This window comes from Moschus berezovskii, chromosome 10 (genome assembly GCF_049115385.1).
Source record: "Moschus berezovskii isolate FMDL1 chromosome 10, NW_MosBer_1.0, whole genome shotgun sequence".
NCBI classification, from domain to species: domain Eukaryota; kingdom Metazoa; phylum Chordata; class Mammalia; order Artiodactyla; family Moschidae; genus Moschus; species Moschus berezovskii.
This window is the reverse complement of record NC_142469.1, coordinates 53,675,108-53,697,878: the sequence shown is the minus strand read 5'-3', so window position 1 is coordinate 53,697,878 and position 22,771 is coordinate 53,675,108. Positions and strand designations below refer to the sequence as shown.

Genomic DNA, 22,771 nt, shown 5'->3' with positions numbered 1-22,771 from the left:
AATTATAATTCTATGTAAAGTTTTTTGATCAAAATTTAACCTTTGGGGACATTTGGAGACTAGTTTTTTTTTTTTTTAGTTGGGGAATTCTGAATAGGTGTGTTTGTAGGTTTTATTTATGCACACATATATATTGCTTCTGTTTGTCACTCAAAAGTGCCTTTATGTCTTCTTGAGTGCTCTTTTGAGCCCCAGGCCTTATCAAGGGACTTTACTATGTAGTAATCACATGTCTTTTTTCCTTCCTTCCTTTTTTCCTCCTCCTCTTTCTTTCTCTCTCACTCTCCTTTTCATTCATGTAAGCTAGAAATGATTTATCTGGTAAATGGGATCCTTCAGCAACTTGAAAAAAGACCATTTTTAAACATATTTGTTCCTTAGTGTCAGAATGGAGCATATGTTTAAACAATCAAAGAAAGTCTAATTGTAAGCAGGAATACAAATGAAATAACCAGAAATTGCATAGTGAAAATCAGAGAGCTGAATTCAGCTTTAAGAGGTATTTGCCTTATCTCACATGGTGTTTTTTTAAAAGTAACTTATATGCCGAAATTAGAGTATTTTAGACAAAATATATCCTGGGATATAATAAAGGTTTAAGTATCTGGGAACCCTGTGTTGAAATTCCCACAGATTTTTTAATAAAACTTGAACTGAAAATTATCTTTCCATACTTGATGTTACAATTTTTCAGATCTTTTTGTCAAACTTGTTTCTTCACAAGTTACCTGTTTGCCCTCTTAAGAATTTGAGGATTGACTTTTATGCAAAAGCATATGTTATATTAGACATATTTACAATTTCCTCAATAGTTTCCTAATCCAATTTAAGAGCCCTGATGCAAAGGTACTCATCTTCTTTGAAGACAACCTTATGGTACATAACCCCAGCTTCTCACAGCTGCCACTCAATGGCCTCATAATTCTTGGCTTGACAACCTATATTGAGGCTAGGTTCATACTTGAGCAAAACTTCGACTCTAACTAATGGCTGTTCACTTCATTAGAGCTAAGTGCGTGGTTATTCATGTTGAAAAGACGATAAAAGATACTTTTATTCATTGATCTCAATATCTCCTTGAAATTTTTCAACTAGATAAAGTTTCAAACCACTTTTGACTTTATTGGTACCTGCTAGAAATGCTTCCCAAGGAGCATCAAATAGCACACCAAAGAAGTAATGTCATTGTTGATGAATTATTAGTATTTAAAATGAGTCAATAATAGAATGGAATTGTAGCATGTATATTATCATAAGTGACCAGTCCAGGTTCGATGCATAAATTTTCCTCTGTTCATTTCTTTGCATTTGTGCTTTTTTAATAAAATTCTTTTTTAGAAATAAAATTAAAAAAAAAATAATAGAATGGCAAAGCATTGCAGTGATTTAGTGTCATCGATTATATGATCTGTATTGTTTCAGCCAGTTAAAAAACTCAAACTGAGGTATATTAGTTTTTCAGCTTTTATTCAAACTGATTTCTATTTACATATTATGTTTACACTGGAAAGCAAGTGTGGGGAGGTCTGCTAGCAACAGGACATTTTCATAGTTATAATAAGTGCTGGAGATAAGCCCAACCAGCAAGAAATCAAGATGTGCCCATCATTTGTTGAAAATTGGTTTACTTTTTTTTATCTGTGCCTTATTTTGAGAATGTAGTAGAGAATATGATGTTTGAAAATATTAGAATAAACATCATAATGCAATTCAGGAGTTTTGGTGAATTGGCAATAAAATAATACTCTCAATTTAGCTCAGGATGAAAAATGACCTACCTCAAAATATTACTTAAATGGATCAAGAATTTTCCATATTTCAAAGTCTACTTTTCATGTCAGTATCCTCCAAACATTTGTTTATAATTGTGCTTTCAGGCTATATTTTTATATTAGCCACTTATGGTCATTTCTATAAGTATTAAAAGTACAAAATTTGTTTCAGATCCTATTTTTCCAATGGAAGGATATATTTGATAAGCTAAAATGATTTTTCCTCGATCAATGTTTATTTTGCCAGGGACATACATGATTAATCAGAATGGTAATTCAGAGTACATGTGACTTTAAAGCTGGTTCTAGACTAGATGTAATGAATTAATGAAAACTGGATAGCCAAACAAGATGAACTTCATATATATTTTTTAAATACATGCGAGAGAAGACTAAAAACACCTGATTGTCACTCTTACAGTATGTTAGAGTTTATAATCTACTTAGGAAAATAGATCACATCTTAAAAGGTAAATAATAGAGTAATACTTAATGACCTAAGCTGAGTCTCCAGTAAATGATCAAGGTAGAAAATAGTATGGACTAGGCTAATCCACTGAAATCTAATGGGCTAAGAATAATTTAAACTGAGCATCTTCATCAAAGTAGTATTTGGAAGAGGACAGAGGAAGGGAACTAAGGGGAAGAAATTATCCTACCATAATTAGATTTTGCACAGTTAAAAAAAATAAATTAGTTCTAATTATAGGAATGGATAATGCACCTTTTAGGAAGATAGTGAAAAAGATATATAGAAGCCATGTACTTAAACATTTCTTCTACATAAATTGAGGATTACATTAAGGAAAGAACTTTCTACCTGGACTTGGTGTAACTTCACTCCAACTTTTCAATAAGGTACTAACTTTTCATGATTTTCCTTGTATGCCTGATTTTTAACTTGCCTGTTCTTGCTAAAAGAGCAGTGCTGAATTAGTCCTGTTATATTAATCAAGTAAAAAGAAGACATATAGTGCTGTTCCTTATGGGGCAAAATAGCTTCCAGATCAGGTTTTTAATTGCTCTTAGCAAAAATAATCTTTAGGTGTAGATGCAGTAATATTTAAATCAAGACAAAATCACAGACAACATGGAATGCAAGCTGAAATCAGTATGTTTCTACAAGCAGAAAAAACACTTATGGATGAATTTGTGTAGAAAATTGTAATGTGAAGTTTTTAGGAAAGAATAGAGTTTAGGAATGATTAAACACTAATAACAGACTATTTTCTGGATGAGAGAAAGCAATAAGACTGATCCTTTGGGACAGATGTTGAAAGATGCATATAGTTCAGTATTATTCCATGCTTTGGGGAAACCAATTAGAAAAGTTATTACTTATCACATAACACTAATGCAGATTAACATCTACCCCCATTAGCCTACATACTAAATTTCATTTATACTGTTGGTTACAATGAAAATAATATTTCTTTCCAAAGTGTAAAATGATAAACAACCAAAAAAAAATCTTACAATGTGTCACCATGACGATTTTTGAATGATCCAAGACTGTATAAACTGTTACTTCTGGTATTCATCTCAAATAACAAATATAAAACATTACTGTCTGCAAAGTATTAACCACTCCTTCCAGCTGAGTTACTTCAAATCATAAAAGATATTGCTGTAAAAGTGCTGCACTCAATATGTCAGGAAATTTGGACAACTCAGCGGTGGCCACAGGACTGGAAAAAGTCAGTTTACGTTCCAATCCCAAAGAAAAGCAGTGCCAAAGAATGTTTAAACTACCACATAATTGCACTCATCTCACACACTAGCAAAGTAACACTCAAAATTCTCCAAATTAGGCTTCAACAGCACATGATCTGAGAAATTCCAGGTGTTCAAACTGGATTTAGAAAAGACAGAGGAACCAGAGATCAAGATGCCAAAATGTGTTGGATCATAGAAAAATCAAAAACATTCCCCCCAAAATCTGCTTCTCTTTCATTGACTATGCTAAAGCCATTGACTGTATTGATACAACAAACTGTGGAAAATACTTCAAGATATGGGAATACTAGACCACCTTACATGCCTCCTGAGAAATCTGCATTCAGGTCAAGAAGAAACAGTTAGACTCGAACATGGAGCAATGGAAAGATTCCAAATTGGGAAAGGAGTACATCAAAGTTGTATATTGTCAACGTGCTTATTTAACTTATATTATATGCAGAGTATAACATGCAAAATGCCAGACTGGATGAAGCACAAACTGGAAACAAGATTACAGGAAGAGGTATCAATAACCCCATATATGCAGATGACACCACAATTATGGCAGAAAGCAAAGAGGAACTGAGGAGCCTCTTTATGAATGTGAAAAAGCTGGCTTAAAACTCAACATTCAAAAAATGAAGATCATGGCATCTGGTCCTATCAGTTTGGTTCAGTTCAGTTCAGTCGCTCAGTTGTGTCCGACTCTTTGCGACCCCATGGACTACAGCATGTCAGGCCTCCCTGTCCATTACCAACTCCCGGAGTTTACCCAAACTCATGTCCATTGAGTCAGTGATGCCATTCAACCATTTCATCCTCTGTCATCTACTTCTCCTCCTGCCTTTGATCTTTCCCAGCATCAGGGACTGCTCCAGTAAGTCAATTCTTTGTATAAGGCGACCAAAATATTGGAACTTCATCTTCAGCATCAGTCCTTCCAATGAATATTCAGGACTTCCTTTAGGATTGACTGGTTTGATCTGCTGGCAGTCCAAGGGACTCTCAAGAGTCTTTTCCAGCACCACAGTTCAAAAGCATCAATTCTTTGGTGTTCAGCTTTCTTTATAGTCTCACTATCACATCCATACATGACTACTGGAAAAAAACAGCTTTGGAAGTTCACGGTTCACATATTGCTGAAGCCTGGCTTGGAGAAACTTGAGCATTACTTTACTCGCGTGTGAGATGAGTACAACTGTGTGGTAGTTTGAACATTCTTTGGCATTGCCTTTCTTTGGGTTTGGAAGGAAAACTGACCTTTTCTAGTCCTGTGGCCACTGCTGAGTTTTCCAAATTTATTGGAAATTTGTTTTCAAAATTATTGAGTGCAGCACTTTCACAGCATCACCTTTTAGGATTTGATAGCTCAACTAGAATTCCATCACCTCCATTAGCTTTGTTCACAGTGATGCTTCCTAAGGCCCACTTGACTTCGCATTCCAGGATGTCTGGCTCTAGGTGAGTTATCACAACTCCTTGATTATCTGGGTCATGAAGATCTTTTTTGTACAGTTCTTCTTTGTATTCTTGCTATCTCTCCTTAATATCTTCTGCTTCTGTTAGGTCCATACCATTTCTGTCCTTTATTGTGCCCATCTTTGCATGAAATGTTCCCTTGATAACTAATTTTCTTGAAGAGATCACTATTCTTTCCCATTCTATTGTTTTCCTCTGTTTCTTTGCACTGATCACTGAGGAAGGCTTTCTTATCTCTCCTTGATATTCTTTGGTACTCTGCATTCAGATGGGTATATATTTCCTTTTCCCCTTTGCTTTTCATTTCCCTTCTTTTCACAGCTATTTTTAAGGCCTCCTCAGACAGCCATTTTTCTTTTTTGCATTTCTTTTTCTTGGGGGTGGTCTTGATCCTTGTCTCCTGTACAATGTCATGAACCTCCATCCATAGTTCATCCGGTCCCATCACTTCATGGAAATAGATGGGGAAACAGTGAGAGATTTTATTTTCTTGGGCTGCAAAATCACTGCAGATTGTGACTGCATTCTTGAAATTAAAAGATGATTGCTCCTTGGAAGAAAAGCTATGACCAACCTAGACAGAATATTAAAAAGCAGAGACATTACTTTACCAACAAAAGTCCATATTGTGAAAGCTATGGTTTTTCAGTAGTCCTGTGTGGATGTGAGAATTGGACTATAAAGAAAGCTGAGCACTGAAGAATTGATGCTTTTGAGAAGACTCTTGAGAGTCCCTTGGACAGGCAGGAGATCAAACAGGCAGGAGTCAATCCTAAAGGAAATCAACCCTGAATATTCATTGGAAGGACTGGTGCTGAAGCTGAAGCTTTAGTAATTTGGCCACTGTATGTGAAGAACTGACTCACTGGAAAAGACCCTGATGCTAGGAAAGATTGAAGGCAGGGGGAGAGGGGGACAATAGAGGATGAGATGGTTGACTGATGACAGACCAACTTGATGGACATGAGTTTGAGCAAGTTCCAGAAGTTGGTGTAATAGACAAGGAAACCTGGCGTGCTGCAGTCCATGCGGTCACAAAGAATCAGACATGACTGAGCAACTGAACTGAACCGAACAGAACTTGTTAAAGGGGAGTTATGACCAACGTAGATAGCATATTAAAAAGCAGAGATATTACTTTGCCAACAAAGGTCCGTCTAGTCAAGGCTATGGTTTTTCCCGTGGTCATGTACAGATGTGAGAGTTGGACTGTGAAGAAAGCTGATCGCCGAAGTATTGATCCTTTTGAACTGTGGTGCTGGAGAAGACTCTTGAGAGTCCCTTGGACTGCAAGGAGATCCAACCAGTCCATTCTAAAGGAGATCAATCCTGGGTGTTCATTGGAAGGACTGATTCTAAAGCTGAAACTCCAATACTTTGGCCACCTCACCCATCGAGTTGACTCACTGGGAAAGAGTCAGATGCTAGGAAGAATTGGGGGTGGGAGGAGACGGGGACGACAGAGAATGAGATGGCTGGATGGCATCACCGACTCGATGGACATGAGTTTGAGTGAACTCCGGGAGTTGGTGATGGACAGGGAGGCCTGGCGTGCTGTGATTCATGGGGTCGCAAAGAATCGGACATGACTGAGAGACTGAACTGAACTGAACTGAACTGAATCATGGGAAACACCATTTTTTGCACAACTTTCCTAAAAACCAAGGTTACCATTTTATCAATGCTTTGTTTTCAGTGTTGAACAATTCCTAGTCATTAACTAAATATCCTTGCCCTCTCTGCATTTCTTTTTGTAGTTTTTTACTTACCATTTATTATTTTCCCAATTCTCTTTGTTGAGCCTGCATTTAGCAAGAGATATTTTCCTCTTTCAAAACACAATGTATTTTAACCTTCAAAATCAGAAAGGCCGCCACCTCTATTTATTTTGTTAAACTTGTATTTTATGCCATTTCCAGTTGATTTTTCTTGCTGAAAATAAATAGTGGCATATTTCACAGCATTTGGAAAAAGCTCTGTTCTTTCATCATGTTAACCTTTAATCATGAAATTCTGGTTTCCTGGAAAGCATTAACAAACCCTCTCTTTTCTTAGGTTCTCCGTATAGAGACAAAATCACCATAGCAATTCTTCAGCTGCAAGAGGAAGGCAAGCTGCACATGATGAAGGAGAAGTGGTGGAGGGGCAATGGGTGCCCAGAGGAGGAGAGCAAGGAGGCCAGTGCCCTGGGGGTTCAAAATATTGGTGGCATCTTCATTGTTCTGGCAGCCGGCTTGGTGCTCTCTGTTTTTGTGGCAGTGGGAGAGTTTTTATACAAATCCAAAAAAAACGCTCAATTGGAAAAGGTAAATGTCACTTTTTTGCAACTTAAAACAATTGTTATAATAAAGCCAACTATTTTTTATCTTGCCAACCAAGGGTGATACTTTCAACTGTGACTGTTAATGATCTTCTGTCACTTGTTATATACAAAGGTTCATAGAACTCAGGATTAGATTTGTGCTTTTAATTTAAAGGTAATATTTTTAATTGAACTGTTTCAGGACCAGCAAGTATTTTCCCTCTTATTAAAGTCTGAAATTGGAAAAACTTTTGCTGCTTGAAGTTCACTGTGATCAGTTTATTGGAAGAATATAATTAATGAAGTAAAACTCAGAAACTGTTATATGAAGAAAAAATTTTCTGTGCAATTAAGTGCTTTAAGATATGATACTCATTAATAGTTTCAAGTTAGAGAGTAAATATAATTTTTATTTGAAGATTTTTGCTCCAATACATTTCTATTAAAAATCTCAAAGCACACTGTGAAAATTTAATGGCTAACCTACATTAATGAATATGTGAGAATATTGTGGGTTTCTTCTTTGCCACTTAATATTATTCTTAGTGCGTCTTTTATTGTCTTGCACTTGAGTTTTCAGAAGAATATATATAAACCTCAAAATATTGAGATTATTGCAATTTTTCTTAGGATTTTAATATATTTAATCTGTGTACAAATATCTTTACATTCTATTCTTTAAAATTTTGTGAACCTAGTTCATATTATACATTTCTAGTGCTATAATTCCATTAGTTCTATAAATATAAGAACGGATATTTATAGAGAAATCTTTCTTTCTGATAGTACGTGCTACTCTTTAATGTAAATGTATGACTCGGAATATAAAATTCGGCTTTAAAAATTTTAAGCCTTTTGGAACTTATTCGTTTAGTATATAAACATCTCTTCTGTTTTTAACTGAAAAGCAGATTTTTAGATCTTAAATTTTAGATTCTGCATCAGAGTGAGATTATGTTTTTTAAATATTTAAAAGGTTTATAAACATTTATTGGTAAATATAAAAGTAGTAATATGATATTTTCCTTCATATTTAATAATTTATGATACAGTTATCATTTCTGAAATCAAAACTCTTCATACAGCATTCCATTTTACTTCACATAATACACTAAATTCAATTTACTTCACTTTAATTAAGGAAGGTAATTAATTCCTTCAAATAGTGTTAAATGACTATTCTGATAGTACTATTCTATAAGTAAAATAACCAATTAAAAAGTTTGAGAAATTTGGACAATTATATGATCTATTTAATGGCTATATCTGCTGATCTGACTAAATAAAATATCTTTTGCCACAGTTGTGACTGAATATTAGGTCTAAGCATATTTAATCAAATATCTTTTGCAACAGATGTGAATGAAAATTAGATCTAAGTACACGATATACATTATGATTTTGTTATGGTGTCAAAATGAGTTTTGGGGTCAAATCCTAAGAACTAATCAAAGATGAAAGTCATTAAATCTTCAATTTTCATATTTACTGTAAGTTATCAACAAATGTGATATTTGGCTGGTTAATGCTTAAAATGAGTCCCAAAGTAATATAAGGAACTTAGGTTGTCTAGTTAGAACCTCACATCATCCATATACAGTAGTTTTCTTTCACTTATAGCTCAGGTTTAAATTAAAACACATACATTAGTCTCTTGACAGCATATGATAGTCTATTGCCCTTTTCTCTTTGTATCATGTTTGTATGATTTACCTGGGCCTTGTCTCTATGTATGATTATTTTATAGCATTAAGGTGTTTTTAAAGGACATGGGAATTTACATTTTGTAAATCACCTTTATTGTTTTTATAAATAATTAGTTTAGTTGAATTTTTCACATATCAACCAGTTCTCAATTTCTGTGGGCTTCTATGACCTTCTTAAACATTAGAAAGTGGGAATCAACTGACCTGTTCGGGCTGAAGCAGATACAATATTATATTGGAAAAAAAGAGCTGTTTTGATAGGACATGAGCATATGAGTCACATCCTCTGATGTCAACGTCTCCGCAAAGCTCCCGTGAAGTGAAGTGAAGTCGCCCAGTCGTGTATGACTCTTTGCGACCCCATAGACTGTAGCCTACCAGGCTTCTCCATCCATGGGATTCTCCAGGCAAGAACACTGGAGTAGGTTATCATTTCCTTTTCCAGGGGATCTTCCGGACCCAGGGATTGAACCCAAGTCTCCCACACTGGAGGCAGATGCTTTAATCTCTGAGCCACCAGGGAAGCCCAAAACCTTCTAATGAAGTTCAAATTCTCTAGTTTCTCAGAGGGGACATTTCAGGATCTCTCTCTGTTCATCTTTGTAGTTTTATATTTTGTTCTCCCCAATTTGTGCTTGTACTATAACTGCACTAAATTGCTTTCTATTTTCCAAGGTCAGCCAGCTTTTTAAAATACTCTTCCCATTTGACCTGAGCAACCTTTTTCCATTTTTCTACCTGGCAAATTCCTACTAGTCATTTTAGATTAGACATTCAAGGCTAGGCATCAACTTACCAAGAAACATTTTCCTAATCAATGGGTATAATGAATCTGTGTACAGGGCACAACTATTTTCACAAGGTGGTGTTAGATTTTTATTTTCTATTCCAATGAAGTTGCCAACATCCATTGGATCATCAAAAAAGAGAGTTCCAGAAAAACATTTACTTCTGCTTTATTGACTATGCCAAAGCCTTTGATTGTGTGGATCACAGCAAATTGTGGAAAATTCTTAAGGAGATTGGAATACCATCCACCTAACCTGCCTCCTGAGAAATCTGTATGCAGGTCAAGAAGCAACAGTTAGAATGGAACATGAAAAAATAGACTGGTTCCAAATTGGGAAAGGAGTACGTCAAGGCTGCATGTTGTCACCCTGCTTATTTAATGTATATGCAGAGTACCTCATGCGAAATGCCAGGGTGGATGAAGCACAAGCTGGAATCAAGATTGCCAGGAGAAATATCAATAACCTTAGATATGCAGATGACACCACCCTTATGGCAGAGAGCGAAGAAGAACTAAAGAGCCTCTTGATGAAAGTGAAAGAGGAGAGTGAAAAAGTTGGCTTAAAACTCAGTGTTTAAAAAACTCAGATCATGGCATCAGTCCAATCACTTCATGGTAAACAGATGGGGAAACAATGGAAACGGTGAGAGACTTTATTTTTGGGGGGCTTCAAAATCATTGCAGATGGTGACTGCAACCATGAAATTAAAAGATGCTTGCTCCTTGGAAGAAAAGCTATGATCAACCTAGACAGCATATTAAAAGGTAGAGACATTATTTTGTCAACAAAGGTCTATCTCCCAAAGCGATGGTTTTTCCAGTAGTCATGTATGGACATGAGAGTTGGACTATAAAGAAAGCTGAGCATGAAAGAATTGATGCTTTTAAACTGTGGTATTGGAGAAAACTCTTGAGAGTCTCTTGGACTGCAAGGAGATCAAAACATTAGTCCATCCTAAAGGAGATCAGTCCTGGGTGTTCATTGGAAGGACTGTTGCTGAAGCTGAAGCCTCAATACTTTGGCCACCTGATGCGAAGAACTGACTCATGCTGGGAAAGATTTAACGCAGGAGGAGAAGGGGACAACAGAGGATGTGATGGTTGGAAGGCATCACCAATTCGATGGACATGAGTTTGAGCAAACTCCAGGAGTTGGTGGTGGACAGGTAAGGCTGGCATGCTGCAGTCCATGGGGTCACAAAGAGTTGGACAGGACTGAGTGACTGAACTGAACTGATTTAAAAAAAAAACACATGACTCTATTTGTACATCTCATTTTTTAAAAAAGCTTAGCTAACTTCAGAAACTATCCTCATTCCAAGAACATTTGCTGCCGCTTTGAGAAAGTTGAGAATGAGTTTTATCCATTTCAAACAAGACCCATTCTTTCCTCTGTGAAGCCTTTGACAAGAGTTCTCCCTTGAAAGTGAAAGTGTAGTCACTCAGTCCTGTGTAGCTATTTGTGACCCCTTGGACTGTTGCCTGCCAGGATCTTCTGTCCATGGAATTCTCTAGGCAAGAATACTGGAGTTGGTTGCTTTTTCCTTCTCCAAGAGATTTTCCTCACCGAGGGATCAAAGCTGGGTCTTCCTCTCGGCAGGCAGATTCTTAACCATCTGAGTCATCAGGGAAACTTACTCACTATTTTATTCATATTTTCTGATTTCTGGGGGAGGGAGGCCCTCTTTCCCTATTAGATTCTTACCTCTTAATTCCTTTAGGAAAAGGAACTAGTGAATTTGATTAGTATCTCCATATCTCGGACAGTTTCTGTCGGCGTAAGGCTCTTTCTTCCTTTTTTATATTTCTGTTTTTCTCCTTCCTTCCTTTTCTATTTCTTTACCTGTTAAATAATGAAACTGATTCCAGAAACTTAGAAAAGTTGATCATGAAGAATAAAAAAGAACTATGTTTTCATATAATTCAAAAGAAATATGTTTATAAATAAATAATAGGCTTATTAGATGTGATCCATTGTACTTATTGTGATAAATAATAGCTCCATTTCTCTTCATTTTTCCTGAGAAAAATATTTTACTTTGTTGGGCTATATGGTTTAATACCTTAGTTAATTTATTAAAATTAGCTGTGAAATATTCTTAGATTTTATTGTAAAATATGCATGTGAGTGTACAGAAATTTAGTTTATTTGCACTTATGACTTGTGTCTTTAGTTGAGATTTTTAGATTTTAAAGCCAAAGTAAATATTTTTATAATTATTTATTTACTCAATAATTATTTATTGAGAACCAAGTGTGCAATGAATTGTATTTGCACACTGGAAGTAAGCAAGTATATATTATTCATAATTCCAGCTCCCAAATACTTATCTCTTATCCCATTTTCTTTCTACATTTTATTTCTTCTTTCTTTAATTCATAATATTCTAGTATTTTTAAAAAGAACAAATGAAAATGTCTATCTTTATCTAAATAAGCTGGTGGATATGATATACATGCAATCTAGTTGAAAGTTAAGTTTATTTATAAAATTTATGAATAACTAATATATTACCTTTCAAGTCTTACCTCTGATAATGATAATAAAATTAGTGATTATTATTATTTAAAGGTGAAAATAATATGTCTTTTATAGTATATATTTTGTAAGATATTAAAGGATCACACTGGTTTTAATGACTATAATGTTTTTATATTTCTGAGCTGTTTGAGAACTAAGTGTACTATAAGAATGTGTCATTTTTAAATGAGGGCAGGTTAAACTAAAAACAGAAGATAATGCTGAAATATGTAGACCTTATAAAAATATGAAAATTGTAAGTTGCATTCCTTTCCAATAACCACAAGATGGTGTATTATAATTTTTAAAATACTCAGTGGTTTTAATTTTGATGCAAATATTAACGCCTCAAGGACATATTGCTTTTCACATTTATTCATACTTGTAAACTAAATAGGTGTTTTTCTTTTTTTGATGGTTTTAACCATATAACCTGACCATTATGAAAGTTACTTAAAATGTTTTTCCATTTTGAATGTGTTTGAAAAATAACTAATCAACATGTGCATTTTCTAATTTTCTTTTTACCTTATATTTTCCTTGCTTTTAAAAATGTTAGTACTTGAGGTTCATTCAGTAAGCAATTCAATAAATTGTTGCACATCTTAGGCAATTATCAATGTATTTCTGGTAACAGATTTGTTTGAAATAGTCTGTGTTTACCTTTTAAATCTTACTTATAACTGAAAAAACTTGCTTAATATTTAGAATTTTAATTTCTCTGGTAATATATTTTTATGATAATACATTGATTTTTGTAAGTATGAGTTATAAATTGCTGTAATAATTTTTATAATACTATTTTATGATAATTATTGTTTATTAATTTATGTTTGGAATTATTAATCATTTCTCAAATTTTTGAATATGTTCACTTTTAAAAGCTATATATAATTCTGCCTTGATTTCCAATGAGAATGGTAATATACTTACATAGTTGCACCTTTTGTTTTTGCGTGATACATATATAAATAGATTTATTTCCATGTAACTGAAATAGATTTGTCTGTACAAACTGTTCCTTATTGAACATCAGGTTGAATATGAATCTATGCATTTCTTGATATGAAAATATAATAAAATATTCCCTTTCTATTATTTAAGCTAAAGAAAATACAGTAAATATATCTTAGAAATAAAAATATATATATTATTGCTGGATATTGAATTTCTAAGCTACATTCCATGTCTTGGATACATATTTTGTGCTTTCCTGCAAGGTGATTAAAGTACATTTTAAGAGCTATTTTGTACAGTTGTTTTTCAGGACATAGTACATTTTAGTGTACATAGTTGTTTGTATTATAGAACACTGGTAAATCTTATCAACAATAATCTTTATATAATGTGGTGATTTTCAGTCATTGAAAATTCAAAAAAAGTGTTGTGGGCACATAGAATTTTCTTCAGTGTATAGTTGAATAAGAAATGTAGAAGGCAGTTGTAACTCATAGAAGGACAAATTAATGAAACAAGGAAATATGAGGAATAAGAAGAAAATCATAGTTGTTTAGTTTAAACTTGCAAGACTAGAGATTCTGTATGAAAGATTATTCAGAGGAAAAACACTTTTCAAAGCTGGCTGAATCTGTATTTCATGGAATCAGGAGAATTAAAACAAGTTGTTCACAAAACCTTATGCACAAATTGCTTCCAGAATGCTGAAGAATTAGTTCTAACAGAAGTAATGCTTCATAAAATAAGACATTTATTGGATAAGATATATGAAAGCAAACATTGTCATAAATCATCAGTAAACATTTTATTACAATATTTACATTTTTCCAAATAATACTTACTTACAAACCATGGAATATTTCATATAGGGAGTTTGTATTTAATATATGGAGTTTTAACTGTTAACGTTCTAAGTACATTTTTAATATAAAATCTAGCTATAAACATGTTGCTACTCAAAAGTTAAAAGTGGCAAATAAAATTTGGACATAAGTGTATTTTGTCTGGTTTTTATGTTATTGCCTTTCTCTGAGAGCAGAACATCTCTCAATTTCCACTAATAACCTCTATAGGGATGGCTCAAAAAAATACTTTTTATATATAAGTATAAAATAATACTTCAATTGCCAATCTTCATTTTGCGAATCAGCAAAAGGAGTTTTAAGTCATTTGTTTATTATAACTCATACTCTTTTAATGCCCACAACCTGTTAAAACAAGATTATAGCTGGTTTTCATAAATGACTTTAGAATTTTTATGTAATATGTCATGTGAGTACAAAGTTACTCTGAGAGCTATGCAAAGATTATTATCCATATTGTTCAGAAGAGGATAAGTATCTCAAGGGTTAAGTATGTTTCTCAAGTTGAAATATGCCTAGACTAATTCTGTTTACACCACAAAACACTACAGGACATGGAAGTAGAACATTTAGCTATTTTTCTTGACAGGTTTTATCCTTGATGTTGTATTGACAAAATGTATGGAGTAGGAGTTTGAGTTAGATAAACAGACTGTGGGCTTTGATTGTGAGCCCTATATAATTATTTCACTTTCCTGGACATTAAGCATGAGTTTTGAAATTAAAAAAAAAAAAAGACTTGTAACCATTCTTCAAATATGTTCAACTTTGGATTATATTAATCTTTCTATATATCTTTTAAATAAATGAATGGGTTACAAATACACCATAAATTAAAATGTTTTAGAAGTTAATATATTTAACATATATAGAGCTTTTTGGATGTCTGGCATATATAAAGAAGCTTCCATTATAATATAATTATTATTTTTATTTATAAAACTGATACATTTTAACTGCTGTACTTTAAAGGAAAGAGAGCTTTCCTGGAATTAAGCACTAGTTATTTGGATGGTACATACTTTGAAAAATTATTATTATGACTACTAGCAAGAATATGATTAACATTGCTTTTTTTAAAATTCATTTCACAGCTCTATTGACTAAAATGGTGTTGAAGCTTGTCAGACCTAATTTATTGATTTTTCTAACATAAGTGAGGGAAGTGTAAAAATGTATAATGATGCCCCATTTTTCTCTGTCTCATATATTTGCAAAATGTAATATAAAGTTATTCAGTAAATATTTCTGTAAGAGTCAAAGTTTCTGAGAATATTTTAATCTTTGGATATGTTTATCATTGTAAAATAATCCAGGCTAAAGCATAGGAAGCTTTGTCATTTCATTTATTGAGAAAAAATAATTTAGTGCCATAATTTTTTCTGTCTGATTTATTATTTAGTATTCAAAAATTACCATTTGTTAAGAATAGAGTCCAGGTAAAAGAACGTAGCTGAAATTCAAATTACTGTTAGTGAGGCAGGCTAACATAATAACATACAGAATGCAAGTCAAGAGAACAGTATTCCTCTTTTAGTTAGAATATCAATGTGTTCATACCTGTCTGACTAGTGCACAGCATATTTAAATTATATATATATATATATACATATATGTATATATGGACTTTTAAAAAAGAGTACTGCTCTAAGACTAAGCATCAAGATTTTATATATATATATATTTTTGACATGAGTATCTTAGCTAGTCATTTTTCATCTCTCATTGCTTCACTGTTACATTCATACAGCTTTAGGTAAATCCATACTTCTGATAGATAGCTCTAGCTATACGATATTTTTAAAAGACTGCCAATTAAAGAGTAAAATCAAAAGAAATGGGCCCTGTTAAATGACATTTATCTTCATTATTTAGGACACCAACATTTATATAAAATGTTGCATATTGCATCCAATATACTTTTTACTTCCCTTTAGTTATTATTTAGTTAATTTAAGTATTACCTAAAGTGTAACAATTTTCCACAGGGATTAATTGCAGTGATTGTTTGGTTTTGTCTCTACTACATGTGATCTGGAATTCTTGGTCAAATGGCCTACAGCATCCGAAATTAATTAGAAAATGTCTGAGAATGAATGAGGTATCCATAATCAATGAACAAATAATTTAAATGACAAACAAACCAAAATATTTTGGTTGAGAGATGTTAATATATATTAAGACACTGCACTACAAAGTCTCTTAGAAGCAGTTTAAAGATGTTTTAATAGACTTCAAATAGAAACTGTATACAAAAATGGCTGGAAATTATTCTGAATATTGGAATATCATTTAGTTAATTTTATACCCTCAAAAAATAAGACAGTAAGATTATAGAATAGTTTCCTCCTTACAAAATAAATACTAAATAGAGCCCTAATAATAGCATATAATATTTATGATTATTTCTCCTTCAATTGGTATATTATTATATAGTCAACATGAAAGTGATGTTTCAAAGTTGAAAAAAAAAACTTATTTTTCATCAGTTGCTATTTTTTTAAAAAAACATTGCTAAACATAAAGGATTTAACTGAAAAATGAAGTTTAAATATATCACTGTTCAATGTGGAGCATGTTTGCAACTAGATTTCTAATACTAAAAAAATTTATGTGCTTCTCAAACTGCTATCACGTCATGTATCATATAAACATATCTATAAATTGGAAAGTTAAGATATTCAGATTAAATTATTCTATAACACCACGAATTATATTCTTGAGAACATTTATCTGTGGACTATTTTTGTGTTGTCTTATACATAAAAAATAGCTTATTTAAAAGGCAATGTACATTTAGCCAAATTCATTATTTGTAGGGTTTCCAAACCTTCATTGTTTCAAGAATTAGAAATGTGTAATACAGGTTGCCTCATTAAATATAGTGAATTTCATAATGAGTTTAACTAATTTTAATGCAATTATACATGCTAACAGCTCAAAGATTTAAATTTTCATTTTCAGGAATCTTCTATTTGGTTAGTGCCACCCTACCATCCAGACACTGTTTAGTAAACTTTTGAAACTTACTAAAAGAGGTTTTTAATAATGGTTAGTATCCTTGCACCTTTTTTTCTTTTTGTAGTCTGTCATATTGTGCAGAAACATTTTTGTTGTTGTTTTCACCCTAAGAAACTTACTTTGACACAATTTGTGTGTTTCTGTCCCTAAGAAGTGATTTGAAAAGCATGGTAGTTTTCTTTCTCTTTCTTCTTCCCTCAATCTCTCTCTCACGTCCTCTCTCCCTTATTTTCTTCCCTCTTTCCTTCATTGTTTCTTTCCTTGTCCCCCACCCCCTTTTCCTCTCTTTCTCTTTTATTCTTTCTTCTCCTACTCCCTCCTCCTCCTCAGCTTCCTTCTTCATTATAACTCAGAAAATTCCTGTCAAGTGCATTTAGGTTTTTCAAAATCTTATTCCACAGTTCAATAAAAGGACATGTAAAAAATTCTGATCATGATATGAATTAGGAAACACTATTTGTCTCTAGCAAATGACAAGTTAGAAGTTTAAAAATCAGACATGGTAATTTTTTGGCAACATACAACACAGAGAAACAGCTATATTTCGCAATCATCTGTACAGTTTCAACTTTAGGTTCTTACAGAGATCAAGATACAGAATTTACATTTTAAAGCTTTAAAAATTTTTTTTTAAATGTGTTTTCTTTAGTGATACAAGTGAACCATACTTTATGGTATCATTAAATTTTTTAAATTTGTCAATGTTGATTCCAAATTTTTGCTCAAATCTAAAGATTTTCATAGTTTTGTGAAGGATTGGAAATATTATATAAGTAAGAAAAGAACCTACAGTTTCATGGTGACTGTATTAGAACGTAAGATAATACTATTTTTTTAGGAAAAACATATTGATAAATCAAAAAGAACTGTCAAAGTCAGCTTATTTAGAGAAAAAATTAACAAAAGTGGTAACATGATATAATCAAAACTACTGATTGACTGCTTAAAGCTTGCTTGATTAAATTTTTTACTTTCTAATGGCTTAAGAAAATAAGAGAAAGTCTAAAATGATAATGGTGGGATTACATGTTTATAATTTTCAGAGTTTATAAATTTGTAATTATCATTTACTTAAGATAATTTTAAATTATTTATGCTTGATTGGGGCAGGATATTTGCTTATAATTTATATTAATCAGTATTACAAGTTTTATATTACATAAAATTGCTTTAAAAGAGTTTAAATGCATTTATTTATAGTCTGGAGTTAAGTATAGGTTATTAATACAATTTACTTCCTAACTAACTAGAAATAAAACTGAATCAGTCCATGGTTGAATAGTTATGTACATTTGTAAGATTTTTTCCTGAGAAAATCAGTTGTTTAGACCACTCTCCTACTATGGACAAAACAATATCTCTATTTTATCACTTTTGAAATCAATATAATCATGATATCTAAAAACTGAGTTTGCCAACAAGAATGTTATACATTTTTTTAACATTTAGAAATTTAGTTATTTTAAATGAAGGTTTATTTCAAACAATCCAACATTATTCACATCCTATAACATTTTTAAAGTATCGATGGCATCAAATTCTGACATTGTTATATTATCTAATCAATTCTTCTGTTAAATGTTTCAACAGAGAACCAAGACTAAGTTACCTCAAGACTATGTATTCCTCCCTCTTTTGGAGTCAGATTTTTCCATTTCTACAGTGTTGTCATCATCACCATCTTCATCATCATTTTCATCATGTTCTTAATAAGTACATCTAATAGTAGGTATTAAGCAACAAGAAACACTGTGTCCATATACTGGCTATCAGGTGTCATATAGATCCTTTAATAGAAATAGAATCTGTGAATTTAAAAACCGTATAATTTATCACATAATAAATAATACATAAAAATAACTTTGCAGATAGTTGGGAATTCATGTGTAGCATTTAATCATCTCCCATGACAAGCACTAATAAAGTAATATTTTTATTAATTTAATCTTATTAAACAAATATTTATCTGATTAATTAGCTCACTTGTACACAATGTATTTTACTAAGCTTCTGAAAAAATTTTTTTTAATCAATTGAATTACAAACATTGTTAAAAAAGAATTAAAATGCTAAGGTCATGTATGGCTATTGTTAATTCCATCAACATGTGTACAAATCAGTGCTGTGAGCACTTGATCTCTACTCTTTACAATTCAATGAGAGGGAAACATGGAAGCCCTAGAGGTCAGACAGAGAAACATGATAGTGAGGGCAAAATAGTAAATTGAGTAGAAATAATAAGCCTAGTTAATTGGAAAGTGGTTCCTGAATAAGTTAAAATTTGAGTCATGTCTGGAGGTAAGGGATAAAGCTGGACTGATGTGAAAGATGAAAGAACTCTGCTGAGTACCAGAGCAAGAAGAAACAAAGGAGAAAAACTTTGGAGGCCCAAAGAGAAGCATGTGTGTAAAGAGAAAAAAAAAAAAAAGAAGAGGAATAGGTTGGGAGAGAGAGAAGGTAAAATTAACTCAGAGAGGTCATGATGGAAAAAAGAGATTTGGATTTCACCTGTTTATTGGACAAGAAAATACTATTAATAACTGATGTTTAAAACAATAGATTATTGTTGATAATTGTGAGAATTTCAGGAATAGCCGAGGCATAGATTTGGAATGATCACTAAGGAAACTCTTCAGCAACCTAAAGAAGAAAACTGAGAATATAGCCAGGAATGGACAAGAAGCTATCAGGGCAGGATCAAAAAACATAAAATTGGGTATCAGAATATCTTGCTGGAGGTGCAGTTGTGAGCTGCAAAAAGTGAGTTATCCTCTGTCATATAGATGCCCAAATTAATTCAGTATTAGTTTGTGTGATAAAAAATGATATATGAAAAGTATTTTTTTAAAATATAAGGCATGTATATGGTATTAACCATTTTTATCCTACATTATTTTGGAGTTCAGTTCAGTTCAGTTCAGTTGCTCAGTCATGTCTGAATCTTAGCAACCCCATGGACTGCAGCACACCAGGCTTCCTTGAACGTCACCAACTCCCGAAGCTTGCTTTTGGATTTTGGAATTAACCTAAGATGATAAACAACAAAGCAATACAAAATGAAAAAAAAAAAAAAGACTTCACATGCATGTTTGATTAGGTTTATTTCATTATGTTTTCATATCACTTTTTGGAATTGTGTAAATTTTTCATTCTTGTCCACATTTTTAGTTGTTGTCCACATTTTTAGTTCTTGCAAAAAAAAGCCTAAGTCTTAGACCATCTGAATGTCAACAACAATATGCAACTAGTTAATGAATCTGATTTATATGTAACTAACACATGCATCTCAGTTAGATGGAGAGGGAGACTAACAAGTTTCTGTCTTATGTTTTCACTCTGTAATAGGAATTTGAGGAGTGTGTAATAAGTTCCAGGTATATAGAATTTCTGGCAAATCTATTGCCAATGAAATAGGAATTAATATATATATATATATCTAGGGTCATTTTTTCTTCATGGAATAAATTATTTATCAGTTCTCAGTATCAAGTTGATGATACCAAAAATTTAGTTAATATTTGTGCATGGATTTTTAAATGTGATACAATGTCATTTCATGATTAGGTCATATGTGTTTGTAATCTTCACCAATAGTTTTATAGGCATGATCACAAAAAGATATAATGAATACCAAAAATAATTTTCCATATTTTATGTCTAAATGTGTGAGTGCTATTTTTGTTCTGTTTTTAAAGACAAAATGAAAAATCCATGTTTAAAGAAAATTTTCATATCTTACATTTTGATATAAAAGCCAGTACATTTTGTCTAATTTTTTTTTAGCATGGATGGATTTCTGGTAACTGATTTGTTTATTTGTGGTTGTATTTAAATTTTAAGGTAGATTATATCTTATAATGTTAATCAATTATATATCTGAAAACCTCATTCAAATTATGTGTAATGTATGCATTCCTAGCTGGCAGTTCACTATCAGGTGGAGATTTTCTTTAAACTTGCCCACTTTGATAAAATATTTTAATTATCATGTTTTGAGTATTAAAAGTGGAATAATTTGATATAACCATTATAATGGAATTTTTCAAAACTTCAAGGCTGCTATGTCGACAAGTCTGTTGAGACTAAATTTAATATTATTTCAGGACCATTTCAGTCGATGTGTTTGTAATATTTCCTTTTCTGTGTTATTCTGTAGAGGTCCTTCTGTAGCGCCATGGTAGAGGAACTGAGAATGTCCCTGAAGTGCCAGCGTCGGTTAAAACACAAGCCACAGGCCCCAGTTATTGTGAAAACAGAAGAAGTTATCAACATGCACACATTTAACGACAGACGGTTGCCAGGTAAAGAAACCATGGCATAAAGCTGGGAGGCCAAACACCCAAGCACAAACTGTCGTCTTTTTTCCAAACAATTTAGCGAGAATGTTTCCTGTGGAAATATGCAACCTGTGCAAATAAAATGAGTTACCTCATGCCGCTGTGTCTATGAACTAGAGACTCTGTGATCTAAGCAGTTGCAATGATCAGACTTGATTTATAAACATCATGGATCAACCAAGTTACACGGGGTTACACTGTTTATCATGGGTTCCTCCCTTCTTCTGAGTGAATGTTACATAACCATTTTGTGGCTGGTTTCAAATGCAGTCCGGGAAGAAATTACAGGTTCCTTTTGAGGTTCAACTGTTGCCAGGAGATGGAATATCAATGCCCCAAGGGTAACCAGAGGAAAAAAAAATCATTAAGAATAAAAATACTTGGAATCAGCAAAAACTGTAGTGTTACAAGAAACAGTTAAGTCTTCTGAACACCCAGATAAGAGGGTGATGATGTCACTAGCCCCTAGCTACTCAGTATAATGGTCATCTGAATAGACAATATGTGCTTATAGGATGTGAAGAAATGTAAAGCAAAACAAATCTGAATTTCATGGCAAGTGGAATATAAAGCAGATCTTCATCAGTGTTTTTCTTTCTTTTATTTTTGTTTTTTTGACAGTGTGTGTCACTGATTGAAATAGAAGTGTCAAATTACCAAGGCAATAATGTTTTTTCTTAATATTCACTGTGGCAGGAGATTTAACATGTATCTCTAGCAAATCCCTACCTATTCCAACCACCCTTTCCCCAACCTCACACCAAGAATAAAAAAGCAACAGTTGGTTCAGAGATTCTGAATTAAAATGGATGATGTTTTGCAATCTTTGTCTTAAGCTGTAAAAGAGGGCTGAGTATTGATAGTTCTGTGGAAGACTGAAACTTTCATTCTAACATTCAGACATGTTAATTCAAAACCTCCTTCCTGCTATAAATGAACTTGATGGAGCCTGGGCAGATCTCAGTGAAAGGAGAAAGGGGACTGGTCATCTAAAGAGAAGTATGTGTGGTGAACTCTGACGTGGACTGCATTTATCAATACAGTCACAATGTTAAATGAACAAAATTCTTGAGCAGTTTTTTTCAAAAAAATGTTCAGGTTTATTTGTGGAAATGCAAGATTTCTATGAAAATAGCTTTTGTATGGAAATTTTTGTAATACTTTTTATCAACAAAATAAGAACATGCGTTCCTGTCAGGGGTGTGATGTCGAGCATGAATGGTAGTGCGTGTGCACCACCAACGTTTGGTGAAAACTATTTTTATCAAGAAAAAAAGGAGTCATAGAAGAGAAATATTTTCAAG

At 32.8% G+C, this 22,771-nt stretch overlaps 1 protein-coding gene across 2 annotated transcripts in view; it reads left to right on the top strand.

The window, feature by feature from the left end:
- GRIK2 (glutamate ionotropic receptor kainate type subunit 2) overlaps positions 1-21,565 on the top strand; it is a 772,190-nt gene extending 750,625 nt beyond the window's left edge. Inside the window, exons 15-16 of one of the 2 annotated variants that reach the window (XM_055433591.2) lie at positions 7,026-7,276; positions 21,287-21,565. In XM_055433591.2, coding sequence (XP_055289566.1) covers positions 7,026-7,276; positions 21,287-21,451 — 416 coding nt within the window. In that variant the 3' untranslated portion in view covers positions 21,452-21,565. Of the gene's footprint in view, positions 1-7,025; positions 7,277-17,073; positions 17,122-21,286 lie in introns of those variants that run through there. The other variant, XM_088840933.1, reaches the window with a different exon arrangement.
- Positions 21,566-22,771: the final 1,206 nt, after the last annotated feature.